This window comes from Mandrillus leucophaeus, unplaced genomic scaffold (assembly GCF_000951045.1).
Source record: "Mandrillus leucophaeus isolate KB7577 unplaced genomic scaffold, Mleu.le_1.0 Scaffold593, whole genome shotgun sequence".
NCBI classification, from domain to species: domain Eukaryota; kingdom Metazoa; phylum Chordata; class Mammalia; order Primates; family Cercopithecidae; genus Mandrillus; species Mandrillus leucophaeus.
Genome location: NW_012106397.1, coordinates 271,535 through 286,822, shown reverse-complemented (window position 1 = coordinate 286,822; position 15,288 = coordinate 271,535). Strand labels below are relative to the sequence as shown.

The 15,288-nt window shown below is 38.9% G+C and overlaps 1 protein-coding gene across 1 annotated transcript in view; it reads left to right on the top strand.

The window, feature by feature from the left end:
* HIATL1 (hippocampus abundant transcript-like 1) overlaps positions 1-15,288 on the top strand; it is a 95,592-nt gene that overhangs the window by 45,433 nt on the left and 34,871 nt on the right. The window contains exons 2-3 of the mRNA XM_011999437.1: positions 5,904-5,999; positions 14,561-14,623. Of these exons, the coding sequence (XP_011854827.1) occupies positions 5,991-5,999; positions 14,561-14,623 (72 nt within the window). The 5' untranslated portion in view covers positions 5,904-5,990. The remainder of the gene's footprint in view (positions 1-5,903; positions 6,000-14,560; positions 14,624-15,288) is intronic.

Sequence of the window (15,288 nt, the reverse complement as noted above, 5' to 3'; positions counted from 1 at the left end):
CCTCTTTTCTTGGTTTGTCCATTAGTTTGATATTTGATTTTTTTTGTTGATTTTTCTTTTCCCTTTCCTTTTTCCGTTTTTTTTTTTTTTTTTGAGACAGAGTCTCGCTCTGTTTCCCAGGCTGGATTGCAGTGGCACAATCTCTGCTCACTGCATGCTCCGCCGCCTCCTGGGTTCAAGCGATTCTCCTGCCTCAGCCTCCCGAGTAGCTGGGACTACAGGTGTCCGCCACTATGCCTGGCTAATTTATTTTTTATTTTTTATTTTTAGTAGAGATGGGGTTTCACCATGTTAGCCAGGATGGTCTCGATCTCCTGACTTCGTGATCCGCCTGCCTCAGCCTCCCAAAGTGCTGGGATTACAGGCCACTGCGCCCGGCCTCCTTTTTTTTTTTTTTCTTTCTTTCTTTTTTAGGCAAGATTTCACTCCCTTATCCCAGACTGGAGTACAGTGGTATGATCGTGGCTCATTGCAGCCTCAACTTCTCGGACTCAGGCAATTCGTCCACTGCAGCCTCCCAAGTAGCTGGGACTATAGGTGTGTGTGCCACCATCCTTGGGTAAACTTTCTTTTTTTTTTGTATTTTTAGTAGAGACAAGATTTCACCATGTTACCCAAGCTGGTCTTTAACTCCTGGGTTCAAGTGTTCTGCCCGCCTTGACCTCACAAAGTGCTAGGCTCACACTGCACCCGACCTGATTTTGTTGATTTTTCTGTATTGCTTTTCTATTCTGTATCACGTTTGTATCTGCTCTGATCTTACTTTCTTTTCTTGCTTTGAGTTTAGCTTGCTCTTTTCTAGTTTCTTAGGGTGGAAGGTTAAATTATTGATTCGATGTCTTTTATAACCACGTATCTATGGCTGTACACTTCCTGTTAAGCGCTGCTTTAAGCTGCATTCAACTGGTGTGTCGTGTTTTCATTTTTGTTCAAATGAAAGTTTTGTAACATTCCTTGTGATTTCTTTTATCTATTATTTAGGAGTATGTTTTAATATTTTAATATTCATGAATTTTCCAAATTTTGTTATGTTAATGATGTCTAATTTCATTCTGTGTGGTCAAGAACATAGTTTGTATAAATTAAAAATTAACTCCTTTTAAATTCATTCAAACTTGTTTTACGGTCTTCTCATGTGCACATGAGAATTTCTATCTTGTTGGGAAGAGTGTTCAATAAATGTCTGTTGGGTTTGGTGCACTGTGTTACCAAAGTCTTCTATTTCTCACTGATCTTCTAATTGTTCTATCAGTTACTAAAAATGGGTATTGAAGTCTCTAGCTATTGTTGATTTGTGTATTTGTGCTTTTATTTTTAGAGAGTATTGATGCTGGTAGGTGAGGATGATGACTTTTTTTCCTAAACGAGACTGGCGTCTCACTTTGTGGCCTAGGCTAGAGTGCAGTGGCGCAGTCATAGCTCATTGCAGCCTTAAACTCCCGAGCTCCAGCGATCCTCCTGCCTCAGCCTCCTGAGGAGGTGGTACTACAGACACATGTCACCATGTCTGGTTAATTTTTAAATTTTTGGGAGAGATCGAGTCTTACTATGTTGTCTATACTGCTGTTGAACTCCTAGCCTCAAGTAAATCTCCCACCTGCCACCTGAGCCTCACAAAGTGCTAGGATTACTGGCATGAGCTACTGCACTGGGCCTGTTTTGTTTTGTTTTTTTCCCTCTAAGAGATGGGGTTCTTGCTGTGTTGCCCAGGCTGGACTTGAACTCCTAGGCTCATGTTATCCTTCCAAGTAGCTGGGACTACAGGTGCACACCACCACTCCTGGCTGAGAATGATAATTTGATGTTGCATTGTATAAGTCTTTTTAATATTGATTCTAAAAGGGTCCTATAAATCAGTATGAAAGATTAAGGTCACCAATAAAAAATTGACAGAAGATGAATAGGCAATTCACAGAAAAAGAAATGCAAATTCCTAATCATAGGAAAGAAGCTCAGCCTCATTGGGAGTAAGGGCAATACAAAATAAAATTAGATAACCATTAAAAAAATCAAATTAGGAAAAATTAAAAAATTATTATTATTTGAGATGGAGTCTCGCTCTGTCCCCCCAGGCTGGAGTGCAGTGATACGATCTCGGCCTACTGTAGCCTCCGCCTCCTGGGTTCCAGTGATTCTCCTGCCTCAGCCTCCTGAGCAGCTAGGATTACAGTTGCTCGCCGTCATGCCCAGCTAATTTTTATGTTTTTAGTAGAGATGGAGTTTCGCCATGTTGGCTAGGCTGGTCCCGAACTGCCTGCCTTGCCTCCCAAAGTGCTGGGATTACAGGCATGAGCCACTGCACCTGTCAAAAAATTTAAAAATTATTATGTAGTCTTAGGATATGGCGGGACAGGTATTCCCCAAAAAATTGTTAATGAGACTGTAAGTTGTTCTTTTTTTAAATTGTTAATGACACTGTAGAGTGCAATGGCGTGATCTCGACTCACTGCAACCTCCTCCTTCCAAGTTCAAGCCATTCTTCTGCCTCAGCCTCCCTAGTAGCTGGGATTACAGGCACCCGCCACCATGCCCTGCTAGTTTTTGCATTTCTAGTTTCACTTTGATGGCCAGGCTTGTCATGAACTCCTGACCTCAAGTGATTGGTCTGCCTCAGCCTCCCAAAGTGCTGTGAGTATAGGTGTGAGCCACTTCCCCTGGCCCAGAGTTAATTTTTGCTGTTACAGTGTTTTAGCTTTGTGCATATGGCATCTCATAGTTTAGGGATAAAGAGAATTGTTGCTTCAAAGGATAAATATGTAGTTTGTCTAGATGTTGCCGCATTTTCTTCCATAGTGGTGTACCATTTTTAGTTACTATTTGCAGTTTTTGTTTCTTTTCAATTGCATCATCAATAGAAGTTTATAAATGTTTGAATTTTTAATGTCTGATACTGAGAACTTGTGTTTGAATTTAGCTTAATTTTGTATTTTTCTTACTACAAATGAGACTACTGAAGGGACATTTGACTTCTTCAGTGAGCTGATTCATATTTCTTGCCTATCTTTTTATTGGGCTGTTAGTCTTTTGCTTAACATTTTTAGAAGCTTTTTATATGTTAGAGATATTAGTTGATTAGGTGACATAAGATAAAGTATTTTTTTGACTTATAATTAGTGAAACTTTTAAATTATAATTGGATTCTAAATTAGAATGTATATATTCTTTGACCCTGCAACTTCACTTCTAGAAATTTATCCTAGAATGCTAATAAAAGGATATTAATAGTCCCAGCATTTTCACCCTTATGTGTATGGCCAAGGGAATTGGAAACATGTTCATACAAAAACTTCTATATCCATGTTTATAGCAGCATTATTCATAATAGCCAAAGATGGAAACAGCCTGAGTGTCTATGAACTGATGCATGGATAAACAAAATGCAGTATCTTGATGCAGCGGAATATTATTTAGCTATAAAATTGAATGAAATACTGATACATGCTACAACATGGATGAACCTTGAAAAAATGCTGATTGGAAGAAGCTAGACACAAAAGGCTACATGTTATGTGATTCCATTTATGAAGTCTATTTATGTACAATCCCAGAATAGGCAAATCCATAGAAACGGAAAGTAGATTAGTGGTTCTGAGGGGGAGTAGAGGGAGAAGGAAATAAATAATGTCTCCTAATGGGTGTAGGGCTTCTTTTGGGGGGTGATAAACATGTTCTGGAGTTAGATAGTGGTGATGGTTGTACAACCTTGTGAATATTCTAAAAACCGCTGACTTGTGCACTTGAAAATGGTGAATTTTATGAGATGTGACATTTTTTTAAAATAAAATGTATAACCTCAATCTAATCATGAGAGAATATTAGATTAATTCAAATTGAGGAACGCTATGTAAAATTATTGGTAAAGAGTATACTAGTATTCCTTGAAAGTATCAAGATCATGAAAGTAAAAAAATAAAAGTCTTGGGAGCTGACTTAGATTGGAAGAGCCTAAAGAAATGTGAGAACTAAATGCGGTGTTAAATCTTTGATTAGATTCTGAACCAGAAAAAGAAAATGGGAAAAATGGCAAAATTCAAATAAGGTATGTAGATTAAAGTTTTGTAGCAATGCTAATTTCCTGTTTTAGATAATTATACCATGGTTATAGAAGATTTTAACATTTGGGGAAGCTGGGTAAAGGGGATATACAGGAACTCTTGGTTTTTGCAACTTTTCTGTAGGTTTAATATTATTTCAAAATTTAAAAAAATTAATTGCAGCAGTTTTAAATAAATGAAAATTCCATGTACTCTTATCAATATTGGAATGGTTAAAATTATGGCACATTCATACAGTGAGATGCTGAGTAGTTAGCTATTAAAAAGAGTATGGGCCAGGTATGGGGGCTCATGCCTGTAATCCCAGCACTTTGCCGTAAGCTGAGATTATACCACTGCACTCCAGCCTGGGCAACAAAGCGAGACTTCATCTCAGAAAAAAAAAAAAAAAAGCTACATAAGAAACAACCCTAATACTTAATGGCTTAAAACAATAAGCATTTATTGCAATTCTTTGGGTTAGTGGTGTGAGTGAAACTCAGCAAGAGTTCTTCACTGATTTCTCTCGATGTGTCTCATGCTTCTGTAGTCACCTGTAGGCTTGGGTCGTCTAAGATGGCCTTGCTCCTATGTCTGACAGTTGGTGATGGCTGTTAACTGGTTTGTCTGTGAGGCCTTGATAGGGAGAGTTTCTTATGCTCTCATACTCCTGTGGCAGGAAGAGATTTCTCCTTGTGGTAGTCTTGAAGATCTTTGGCAATCTAGGTTCAGAAATCCATGTTTTCACTTCACCTGACTGTTGGTTACAGGAAGTTGTCAAACCAGCTTTGATCTAGGGACGTGGAGAAATAGACTGAACCTTTTGATGGAATTGGCAGCAAAGTCATATTGTGAAAATGTGTGTGTACAGGGATGAGAGCAATTTGTAGCTCTTTGTTTTTGCAGTTTTCCATAGGAGTGATGGAATAAGATTTGTATTTTTAAAAAGTTCACTCTGAGTGTAATGTTACCACAAGTTTGGAGGGGACAGGGAAAACGAGTCACGGCAGGGTTAACAGGTCATTGCAGTAATCTGTGGGAGAGATGATAAATAAGAGCGTGCACAGACATTGCACACTTTTCATCCTCTGCTTCTAAACATCTCTGGAATTGGGATATCTCAAGATATTCCATACTGATTTAAAGGAGTCCGAGCTGTCCCTCAGGCCTTTGAGCATGTGATACCCATACCCATCTCTTATTATGTAGGTAAAGAAACTTCAGCCCTAGAGAAGTTAAGTTGCTAAGGAACACATAATTTGCAAGGGACAGAGCAGTCAGATCCTGAAACCTCAGTCTCTTGAAGACCCAGTTGATTTTCTACTAAAGCTCCAGTGATTTGCATTGATGGTACAGATCAAAAGTCTATAATCTTTTTCTCTTTTATTTCTTTCTTTCTTTTTTTTTTTCCGAGATACAGAGTCTTGCTGTGTCACCCAGGTGTGAGTACAGTGGTAGGATTTCAGCTCACTGCAACCTCTGGCGCTCGGGTTCAAGCAATTCTTCTGTCTCAGCCTCCCAAGTAACTGGCACCAAGTAGCCCGCCACCATGCCTGGTTAATTTTTGTATTTTTTAGTAGAGGTGGGGTTTCACTATGTTGACCATGCTGGTCTTGAACTCCTGACATTGTGATCTGCCTGCCTCGGCCCCCCAGAGTGCTGGGATTACAGGCTTCAGCCTGTGCTATAATCTTAGCACCTTCCCTTATTAGGGGGAAGTGAAAGCATCAGGGATAACACCAAATGAAGTTTTATTTTAAATGACCGAGGTAGGCCCTAACTTTATTTTACACCTTTTTTCTGTACCATTTAAAGATAATAGATTTCTTATATTTCTTTGCTAATTTTCATAATAACTTTATTTTTTAGCTACAAGGCTTTGGCCGACCAAGTGTGTACCATGCTGCTATTGTCATCTTCCTTGAATTCTTTGCGTGGGGCCTGTTGACAACTCCAATGCTGACTGTAAGTATTGCTGAACTGGGTTTTTGTTTTGTAAGAGAAAGAGGTAAGTTCTTAGGCATGTATCACTGTGTATGTCTAGATACGTGTTTGGGAGTAGCTCTTGATAGTGATTTAAAACAGCTTGTTTCATTTTTTTTTTTTTTCCTTTGTAGTTTCTGAACGTGTAACACAAACACCTCTTTAAATATTCCTGGGTAGCACTGCACTCCTATTGAACCAGACTTGGGGGTGCTGTTACACAAATGAACTGTATATGTTTAGGAAGATCTTTAAGATGCTTTAAAGCAGCAATTCCCAACCTTTTTAGTACCAGGGACTGGTTTCGTGGAAGACAATTTTTCCACAGAAGTGGGTTGGTTGGGGGAGGGTTTCAGGGTGAATCTGTTCCACCTCAGATCATCAGGCATTAGATTCTCATAATGAGCGCAACTTAGGTCCCTCACATGCATAGTTCAGAGTAGGGTTCCCACCCCTATGAGAATCTAATGCCACTGCTAATCTGACAGGAGGCAGAGCTCAGGTGGTAATGCTCACTCACCTGCTGCTCTGTGTGACTGTGTTCATAACAGGCCACTGACTCATAGGGTCCTGTCCTACAGGAAATTGCAAAGCATTGTTGAAGTCTGTAACTTCTTTATGGGGATGTTAATGGTCTTTGACTTAAGAACATAGTAAATAGCAGATTGGTGAGTACTTTGTAACAATGAGTAATAATTGTAGGAATGTCTAAATTTCAGTTTTTCGTAGCTTATCGATAGCCATTTTCTTCAGAGGGTGGTATTGAATATCTTAGCAAGAACTTGTATGTTTGATCTATGATGTGGTTAGAAGGAAGGGAGATGCCAAAGAAAAGATGACGGGGCAGATCTTAGGTGGCTTACAACTATTTAATGCTTAATTTTAATAAAGTATTTTAAATTGGAGTTAAGTTTCAGTTGTTTTAATTATTCTTTAAAAATTATTGATGGGCTGGGGACAGTAGCATATGCCTTTAGGCCCAGCTATTTAGCAGGCTGAGGTAGGAGGGTTGCTTGAGCTCAGGAGTTCAAGTCTAGCCTGGGCAACATAGCAAGACCCCATGTCTAAAAAAACAAAATTAAAAAAATAAAACATTGGAGCTCAGCTCTTCCTAATCATTTTGCCTTACTGAAGAATCCCTCTGGGTACAGATAATCATTGTTCTTAAATAAGGTTTAGACAGCAGAGAACTTTAGAGGGTGGCTGTTAGCCCATTAGCCTTACATAAGACTTTGCTATGAACCTTTTAAAGTTTTTAATTCTTCTGGCACATTTCAAATACAGTTTGAGGCCTGATGCAGTGGCTCACGCCTGTAATCCCAGCACTTTGGAAGGCCAAGGCTGGTGGATCACCTGAGGTTGGGAGTTCAAGACCAGCCTGACCAACATTGAGAAACCCCGTCCCTACTAAAAATACAAAATTACCCAGGCATGGTGGCGCATGCCTGTAATCCCAGCTACTCAGGCGTCTGAGGCAGGAGAATTGCTTGAACCCGGAAGGTGGAGGTTGTGGTGAGCTGAGATGGTGCCATTGCACTCCACCTGGACAAAAAGAGCAAAACTCCATCTCAAAAAAAAAAAAAATACAGTTTGATTAATTAAAATTATAATTTGGGTGGAACAGAGGACTTAAACATTGCCGGCTTCCTTAATACTTCTTTTTTTCTTATTGCAGTTTTTCCTTCATAGTAGGAAACCTATAGTAGGTTATTTGTTATTAGTTAATGAGGATAATTAGTCCCATTTTGAGTTTCATGAGATTCTAATTTTCTTCACTGTTTGCGTAGTGCTGCCTGGGATATGGTTGGTGCTTAATAAATATATTCCTTGAACAAATACATGTGTTTGTTCAGGACACATTTTTAGTATGAATATAGACAAACCAGATCACTCTTTTTTTTTTCCATTTAAAAAAATTATGGTAAAATACACATAACAAACTTACCATTTTCACTCTTTTGAAGGATACAGCTCAGTAGTATTAGATACATTTCATAATGTTGGGTATCTGTCACCACCATCCATCTCTAAAACTCATTTCATGTTTTAAAAATGGGTGGCTTGAGTGTGTTCCAGTCTCTTATATGCATGTATATAGTCTAGAGTCAACCGATTTGGGGAGAGCTTTTCAAGCCTCTTGTGGCTGTCTCACCTCCTACAACTACCTGTTGTATCTATCCCGGGCCTAGTCCACCAGTCTTCCGTGTTTGCCCTGTTAACTTGACAACACTCCAAATCCAATGAGTCCTCTCAGGCAGCAGCATGTCATGTTTAAACTAACATACCCCACACAGCTGGGGTTGGGGGAGGGGCAGGAGTCTGGTAGCAGCTCAAAACTAAAACCACCGTTACTGCCTGAAGTTCAGGAACTTAATAAATAAATGCTCCCAGTTTGTTTTATGCCTTTGGTTGAATTCCAGAGCACGGAAATAGGTTCATACAGCTGTATTGAAAGATAATTTGTTAATCTTTTTATACTGTCATGTCAAATGTGAGAAGTCTGACAATCTTTTTTTTCTTGTAGAGGTTGGGTTTGTAATACATTAAAAAAAAAATTCAAGGCCGGGTGCAATGGCTCACGCCTGTAATGTCAGCACTTTGGGAGGCTGAGATGGGCGGATCACGAGGTCAAGGAGTTCAAGATTAGCCTGGCCAACTTGGTGAATCCCCGTCTCTACTAAAGATACAAAAAGTAGCCAGGCATGGTGACATGCACCTGTAGTCCCAGCTGCTCGGGAGGCTGAGGCAGGAGACTCCCTTGAACTCGGGAGGCGGAGATTGTGGTGAGCCGGGATCACACCACTGTACTCCAGCCTGGGCAACAGAGTGAGACTCCTTCTCAAAAAAATTAAAATTAAAATTAAAAAAATAAGAAAGAGAGAGAGAGAGAAAGAAATTCAAATCAAACCATTAGAGGGTTCCTATAATATTTCTGAGTAATATAGTTAGAAAAACCACTGGATTAGCTGATATCTCAGTACTTTATGCACTTTTCAATTTCTGTATTTCCCTGATTATCCTAAAAACCAGAAAATAGGAAAGACGTTCTTCTACCCTCACAATATAAAATTATAGGATTTTGAGCTGTGTTAGGAGTTTGAACTGAGGAAAATATGATTCTATAGAATGATACATTTTCCTAAAGTTTCCTCATGGCTAAAATAGGAACCAGATACCTTTTTGTGTAAGCTTTTAATTTGAAGTATAATGTGTACAGAAAGATGTACAAATTATAAATACACAGCTTGATGAATTTTTTTATACAGTAAGTACACTTACATATCCAGCACTGTACCACACTCTCAGAAACAATCCTAAGTAATTTCTGTCCTTGACACATTTCTAATATGACAGTTTGGCCTTTGTGTTTGTGTGTTTAATATTATATGAGTGGAATCATACAATGTATACTCTTTGTTGTCTGGCTTTTTTGGCTGAGTATGTTTATGAGATTAATCCATGTTGTATGTAGCAACATTTCATTGTTGTAGAGTGTGTTGTTACATAACCACATGCAATTTTCTGTTATCTTGGGCAGGAAAGGATTAACTGAGCAGGCCCGAGTTGCTCAAATCTTTCATGTTCCCAAGAGGACCATTTTCTGTGACTGGTCCTTGACAGGCCCCAGTTGAGCTCTTAGAATATTCTGCATTCAATAAGATTGAATCTTTGAACTTCACTGTTCCCAGTTTGTGCAAACAGCATTATTTATGATGAACACCTCCTTTCCTTCTCATGTACTAGAGCTTTGGTAACTGGTCATTCATTGTGTGCCTTCAAGATCACCCGCCAAGAAAAACCCTGAACTCCTAGGCTTTTGTGAGCTTCCATAGCAGACAGCATTTCACATAATGTTGTTACAGTTTCTCTTTTTCTTTTTTTTTCCCCCAAGACAGAGCCTGGCTCTGTTGCCCAGGCTAGAGTGCAGTTGCGCTATCTCGGCTCACAGCAGCTCCGCCTCCTGGGTTCAGGTGATTCCCCTGCCTCAGCCTCCCGAGTCCTGGCTAGTTTTTGTATTTTTAGTAGAGATGGGGTTTTGTCATGTTGGCCAGACTGGTCTCAAACTCCTGGCCTCAAGTGATACACCCGCTTCGGACTCCCAAAGTGCTGGGATTATAGGCTTGAGCCACTGTGCCTGGCCATTGTTGCAGTTTATTGCTGGAGGAATTAAATGCTTTATGTGTGACTCCACTGGGAGAGGACTCTGAGTAGCTGGGACTACAGGCGTGTGCCACCACACTCGGCTATTTTTTTTTTTTTTTAGTAGATACGGGGTTTCAGCGAGGCTGGTCTTGAACTCCTGGTCTCGAGTGTGTTGTGGAGAAATACTTTGAGACTATCCAGATATCTTGTTCGTTTTCTGTTGGCCTACTAATTTTAGTATCCATAAATGCTTGTCTGCAACAGTTTTTACTGTGGTATTTGTCGAATGACATCTGTTTCCCTATTTTGTTCAAGATCAACCTCGGCAAAACCCCATCTCTACTAAATTAGCCAGGCGTGGTGGCGCACTCCTGTAATCCCAGCTACTCAGGAGACTGAGGCAGGAGAATCGCTTGAACTCGGGAGGTGAGGTTGTGGTGAGCGGAGATCGTGCCACTGCACCCAAGCCTGGGTGACAGAGTGAGACTTTGAATCAGACAACAACAAAGAAAGACAATATGTCTGTTCTTCCCCAATTAATCTGTAGTCAATGCAATCATAATCAAAATTCTTAACAGGTTATTTTGTGGCTATTGAAGAGCTGATTATAAAATATATGGAGACACAAAGGCAGATCTTAGACCAAGGCAATCTTGAGGAAGATGAACCACACTACAGAATTGGTCATGGATGAAATCATAGGGGGTCGAAGCTGTCTTCTTGAGTTGAGTCAGTTCCTGAGTGGGGGCCACAAGATCAGATGAGCCAGTTTATCAATCTGGGTGGTGCCAGCTGATCCATTAAATGTAGGGTCTGCAGAATATCACAAGCAGTGATACTAGGAGCAGTTTAGGGAGGGTCTGAATCCTGTAGCCTCCAGCTGCCTAATTCATACCCATAATTTCTAATCTTGTGGCTAATGTTGGTCCTGCAAAGGCAGTCTAGTCCCCAGGCAAGAAGGAAGTCTGCTTTGGGAAAGGGCTATTGTCTTTGGTTTAAAAACTATAAACTAAGTTTCTCCCAAAGTTAGTTCATGCTATGCCCAGGAATGAACAAGGACAGCTTGGAGGTCAGAAGTAAGATGGAGTCAGTTAAGTTAGATCTTTAACTGTCTCAGTCATAATTTTGCAAAGGCTATTTCAAGTTTACAGTCAAGTTGTAGCCAGTTTTCCACCTGTAGTCTAGATACCTGTGGTTACTAGAGTGTAGTTCTTCAGCCCAGGTGGAAAGCCTTATTCCCTGACATTTAATGCAGGGACTGGTTATAGGCACTCTTGCTCTGTGAAAGTGTGGATATTCTACTGTACTGAAGTACTCTATGGAATTATGTGGTCATAGGGCTTTGTGCACTTTTGGCAGCTTAAGAGATCTGGGGCACTGTCCTTTTTGAATCTCATCCCATTCAGTTCTACAAGTATCCCACTTAGAAGTCCCACAGTTTTCAGAGAACTATGCTTGTGATTGTTATCACAATAAGAATCCCTGGAGAGGAAGACAGCAGGGAGCTTACTTTGTGACCTTTTAGTACTCTTTCATTTATGGCTATTTTTTCCTACTCCTCTGGTTTGGGAGGTTTCTTTCTGGGTTCTGGAAAATGAACTTCTTCAGGGTCTTCTCTTTCACCTTCAAGTGCTACTTTTCTTCAACTCTTTCAGGTTTTGTTGTCAGCCTTTTCTCATCTGTTTTGTATCATCCAGAAGCGCCTTATGTTTCTTGGCTTTCCAGGAATGCTGTAAATTTGATTTCATATTTTTTTCTGTTTTATCTGTGGAAGTGGAGAAACACGGCTCTGTGTATGTTTATTACATGTAGATATTTCTAAGCTTTGTTATACTAGAAGACAGTTCATTTCTTAAAACTTTATAGTTACTGTTTTAAAGGTGAGAAGCAAATGTCATTTTTTTTCTTTTAAAATGTTTCCTTTTTTTTTTTTTCCAAGCAAATGCCATTTTATTTTATGTTTACTGTAGTCCATCTCAAGAATACTTACAGGGGATATTTTCCTTGAGTTATTTATTTATTTATTTAGATAGATAGATCGATAGATAAATTGATCGATCGATAGATAGATACAAGGTCTTGCTCTGTTGTCCAGGATAGAGTGCAGTGGCGCAATCATAACTCACTGCAGTCTTGATCTTCTGGGCTCAAGCCAATCCTCCCACTTCAGCTTCCTCAGTAGCTAGGATTACAGGTGTATGCCACTGTGCCTGGCTAAGCTTGAGATTTTTTAAATATAGAGATGTTAACAATGAAAGCTTTGATCTCTGAGATATTTAATACACCTTTTATTATTAGGCTTACTTTATTCTGATAACATTTGTTGCCTTTTGTAGCTAAATTATTTACATACTTTATTTTGGTTTTTAAACTTTATCAAAAGCCTGAGTAGAATATAGCTGTTTTATTTACAACTTCTTTATTTTATGAAGGTTAGCCTTTTTAAATTATTGACTTGTTTTACTTTTTTCTCTAGTAAGGTTTCACTGTTTCCTTTTGCTGGGGAGGGTGGGTAGAAAACGGTAGAAGAGTTTCTAAAAGCATGGATTGAAAATTTTTAGAGGAATTGCCTGCATGGTAGCTTGATTGCTTGAATTGGGCCCATACTGTCTAAAATTACGTGAGATCTATTTAGTTTAGTGTGTAGCTCAGTGAGTATATATTCTGTCATTCATCCATAGATATGGTTTTGCCAAATTAAAATGATGGTCTCTTATTCCCAAACTGCATCACCTGTACAAAGGGAATGCAAGTTTGCATCATTTTCCATGTAGAATTATAGCAGTGGTCTGAGGTTGAGAGGGTAAGGTTTGAGGTGGGATTAGGGAAGGACCAACACTGCTGCTCCTTTGACAGCATGAGAGAACCCTGGAGGTGTTGGTGCAGTGTTGACCAGCACTCACTCCACCCTCTATTTCCCACTGCAAGAAACTAAGAGGAAGCTTGTGGGGAAGGGGAGTCAGAGAAATGTCCATAGTCTCTTAGCTCTGATCTGACAGAGTAGAGTATAGAAGGGAGAATGTGGGACTGAGAGATAATGGGTTAATAATGAACATGATCAGGCCGGGAGTAGTGGCTCACGCCTGTAATCCCAACACTTTGGGAGGCCGAGGTGGGTGGATCACAAGGTCAGGAGTTCAAGACCAGCCTGGCCAATATGGTGAAACTCCATCTCTACTAAAAATACAAAAATTAGCTGGGCGTGGTGGTGGGCGCCTGTAGTCCCAGCTACTCGGGAGGATGAGGCAGGAGAATCGCTTGAACCTGAGAGGCAGAGGTTGCAGTGAGCTGAGATTGCACCACTGCACTCCAGCCTGGGCGACTGTGAGACTCCATCTCCAAGAAAAAAATTGACATGATCCGATAAGCATTTTTTAAAAATACACTTTTTTTGTTTTGCATTTTACCATATTTTTGTGATGTGTGTGACAAATCAAGTTATTCAACAGTTCTAGTCTTTATATTATTCTTTAAAGAAAATTTCTATATCTCTGTGACTTAAATTTATTATTTTTGGAAGATTTTTCTGAGAACTTTGATATTTTCACTTGAAATATTTGGTGTCCTTCATTTGCTTTTCTTTTTCTTCAGTACATGCAAGTAGAGTTCAAATGTCAGTAGTTGAGATGACAAACTTTTTCTAAACCTTAAAAATAATGTTGTTAGAGAAAAGGTTGGAAATAATTTGTGAGTAGATTTTAATTTCCTTTTTTTAAAGACTTAGTTTTTTAAAGAGTCATTTAAGGTTCACAGCAAAATTGAGAGGAAGGTACAGAGATTTCCCCTGTATCCCTTCCCCTACATACACATAGCCATTTTTTTTTTTTTTTTTTTTTTTACTATGGACATTCCTTTCTAAAAGGATACATGTGTTTTATTTGATGAACTTACATTGACATACTGTTATCACCCAAATTCTGTAGTTTAGGGTTCACTCTTGGTATTCTATACTCTGAGTTTTGATAATGCATATATCCACCATCATAGTATCATACAAAGCATTTTCATTGCCCTAAAAATCCCCTGTGCTCTGACTATTCATCCCTCCTTCCTTCACAATCCCTGGCCACCACTGATCTTTTTATTGTTTCCATAGTTTTACCTTTTCCAGAATGTCATATACTTGGAATTATACAATACGATATGTAGCCTTTCAGGTTGGTTTCACTTAGCTATGTGCATTTGAGATTCCTCCCTGTTTTTTAGTGACTTGGTAGCTCATTTCTTTTTAGTGATAGTCTGGATGTACCACAGTTTGTTTGTTTATTTTTTTGGATTGTATTGATATTTTATAATTTTTCATTGCAGGGCTCATTTATATAGCATGCCATTAAGAGAGACAGAAAATTTTTCCTTTAACTTAAATTTGAATTTGTCTTGATGTTTGTTTGCTTTTGTAGGTTCTACATGAAACATTTTCTCAACACACATTCCTCATGAATGGTCTCATTCAAGGTGTTAAGGTAAGAAAAAAATTTTATGTAGTTTGTAATGAACCAAAGCCAGGAATCCTTGGTAGTTTAATTCTGGATGTTTTAGTGGGACTTTGGGAAACAAATACTATTTGTTGTGGGGACTGAAATCTAAATTTTTAGCTGGGTTATTAAAAGTCACTTTAAAATACAACACAAATACATAAGGCATAGAATGGTTTACTGGCAAATAGCAGTGTGAATACTCTGTAGGCCTAACTTCATTTTTATTATTGTGTACACAACAGGTCATAAAGGATTTAATTATGTAACTTTTAACTTTTGTGCCTGTCAACAGAATAAAGTGGGCAATTGCTACCGTCTTCTTTTTAGGTATATTAAAAAGAAGTGTATCTGAGGAAGAAGGAAGCACAGCTGATACATTGGCCATAGCTTTATAATAACCGCTTGATATAATTAGTCTTAATTCATTATGTCGATTTTAATATGATATATATAAAAACGGCTTTTAACCGTTTTCCTGTTTGCACCGAGAATACTCACTAGTGGTGCTGCATTTACTCCAAGATAACTTTGCCACAAAATATGTTGCTTTTATTATTATTTTTGCATTGCTTTAGTATATAGACTTTGGAAACAAAAGACATCATTCTACTGATAGCATTCTTTTTCCTCATTCTTTTTTTTTTTTTTTT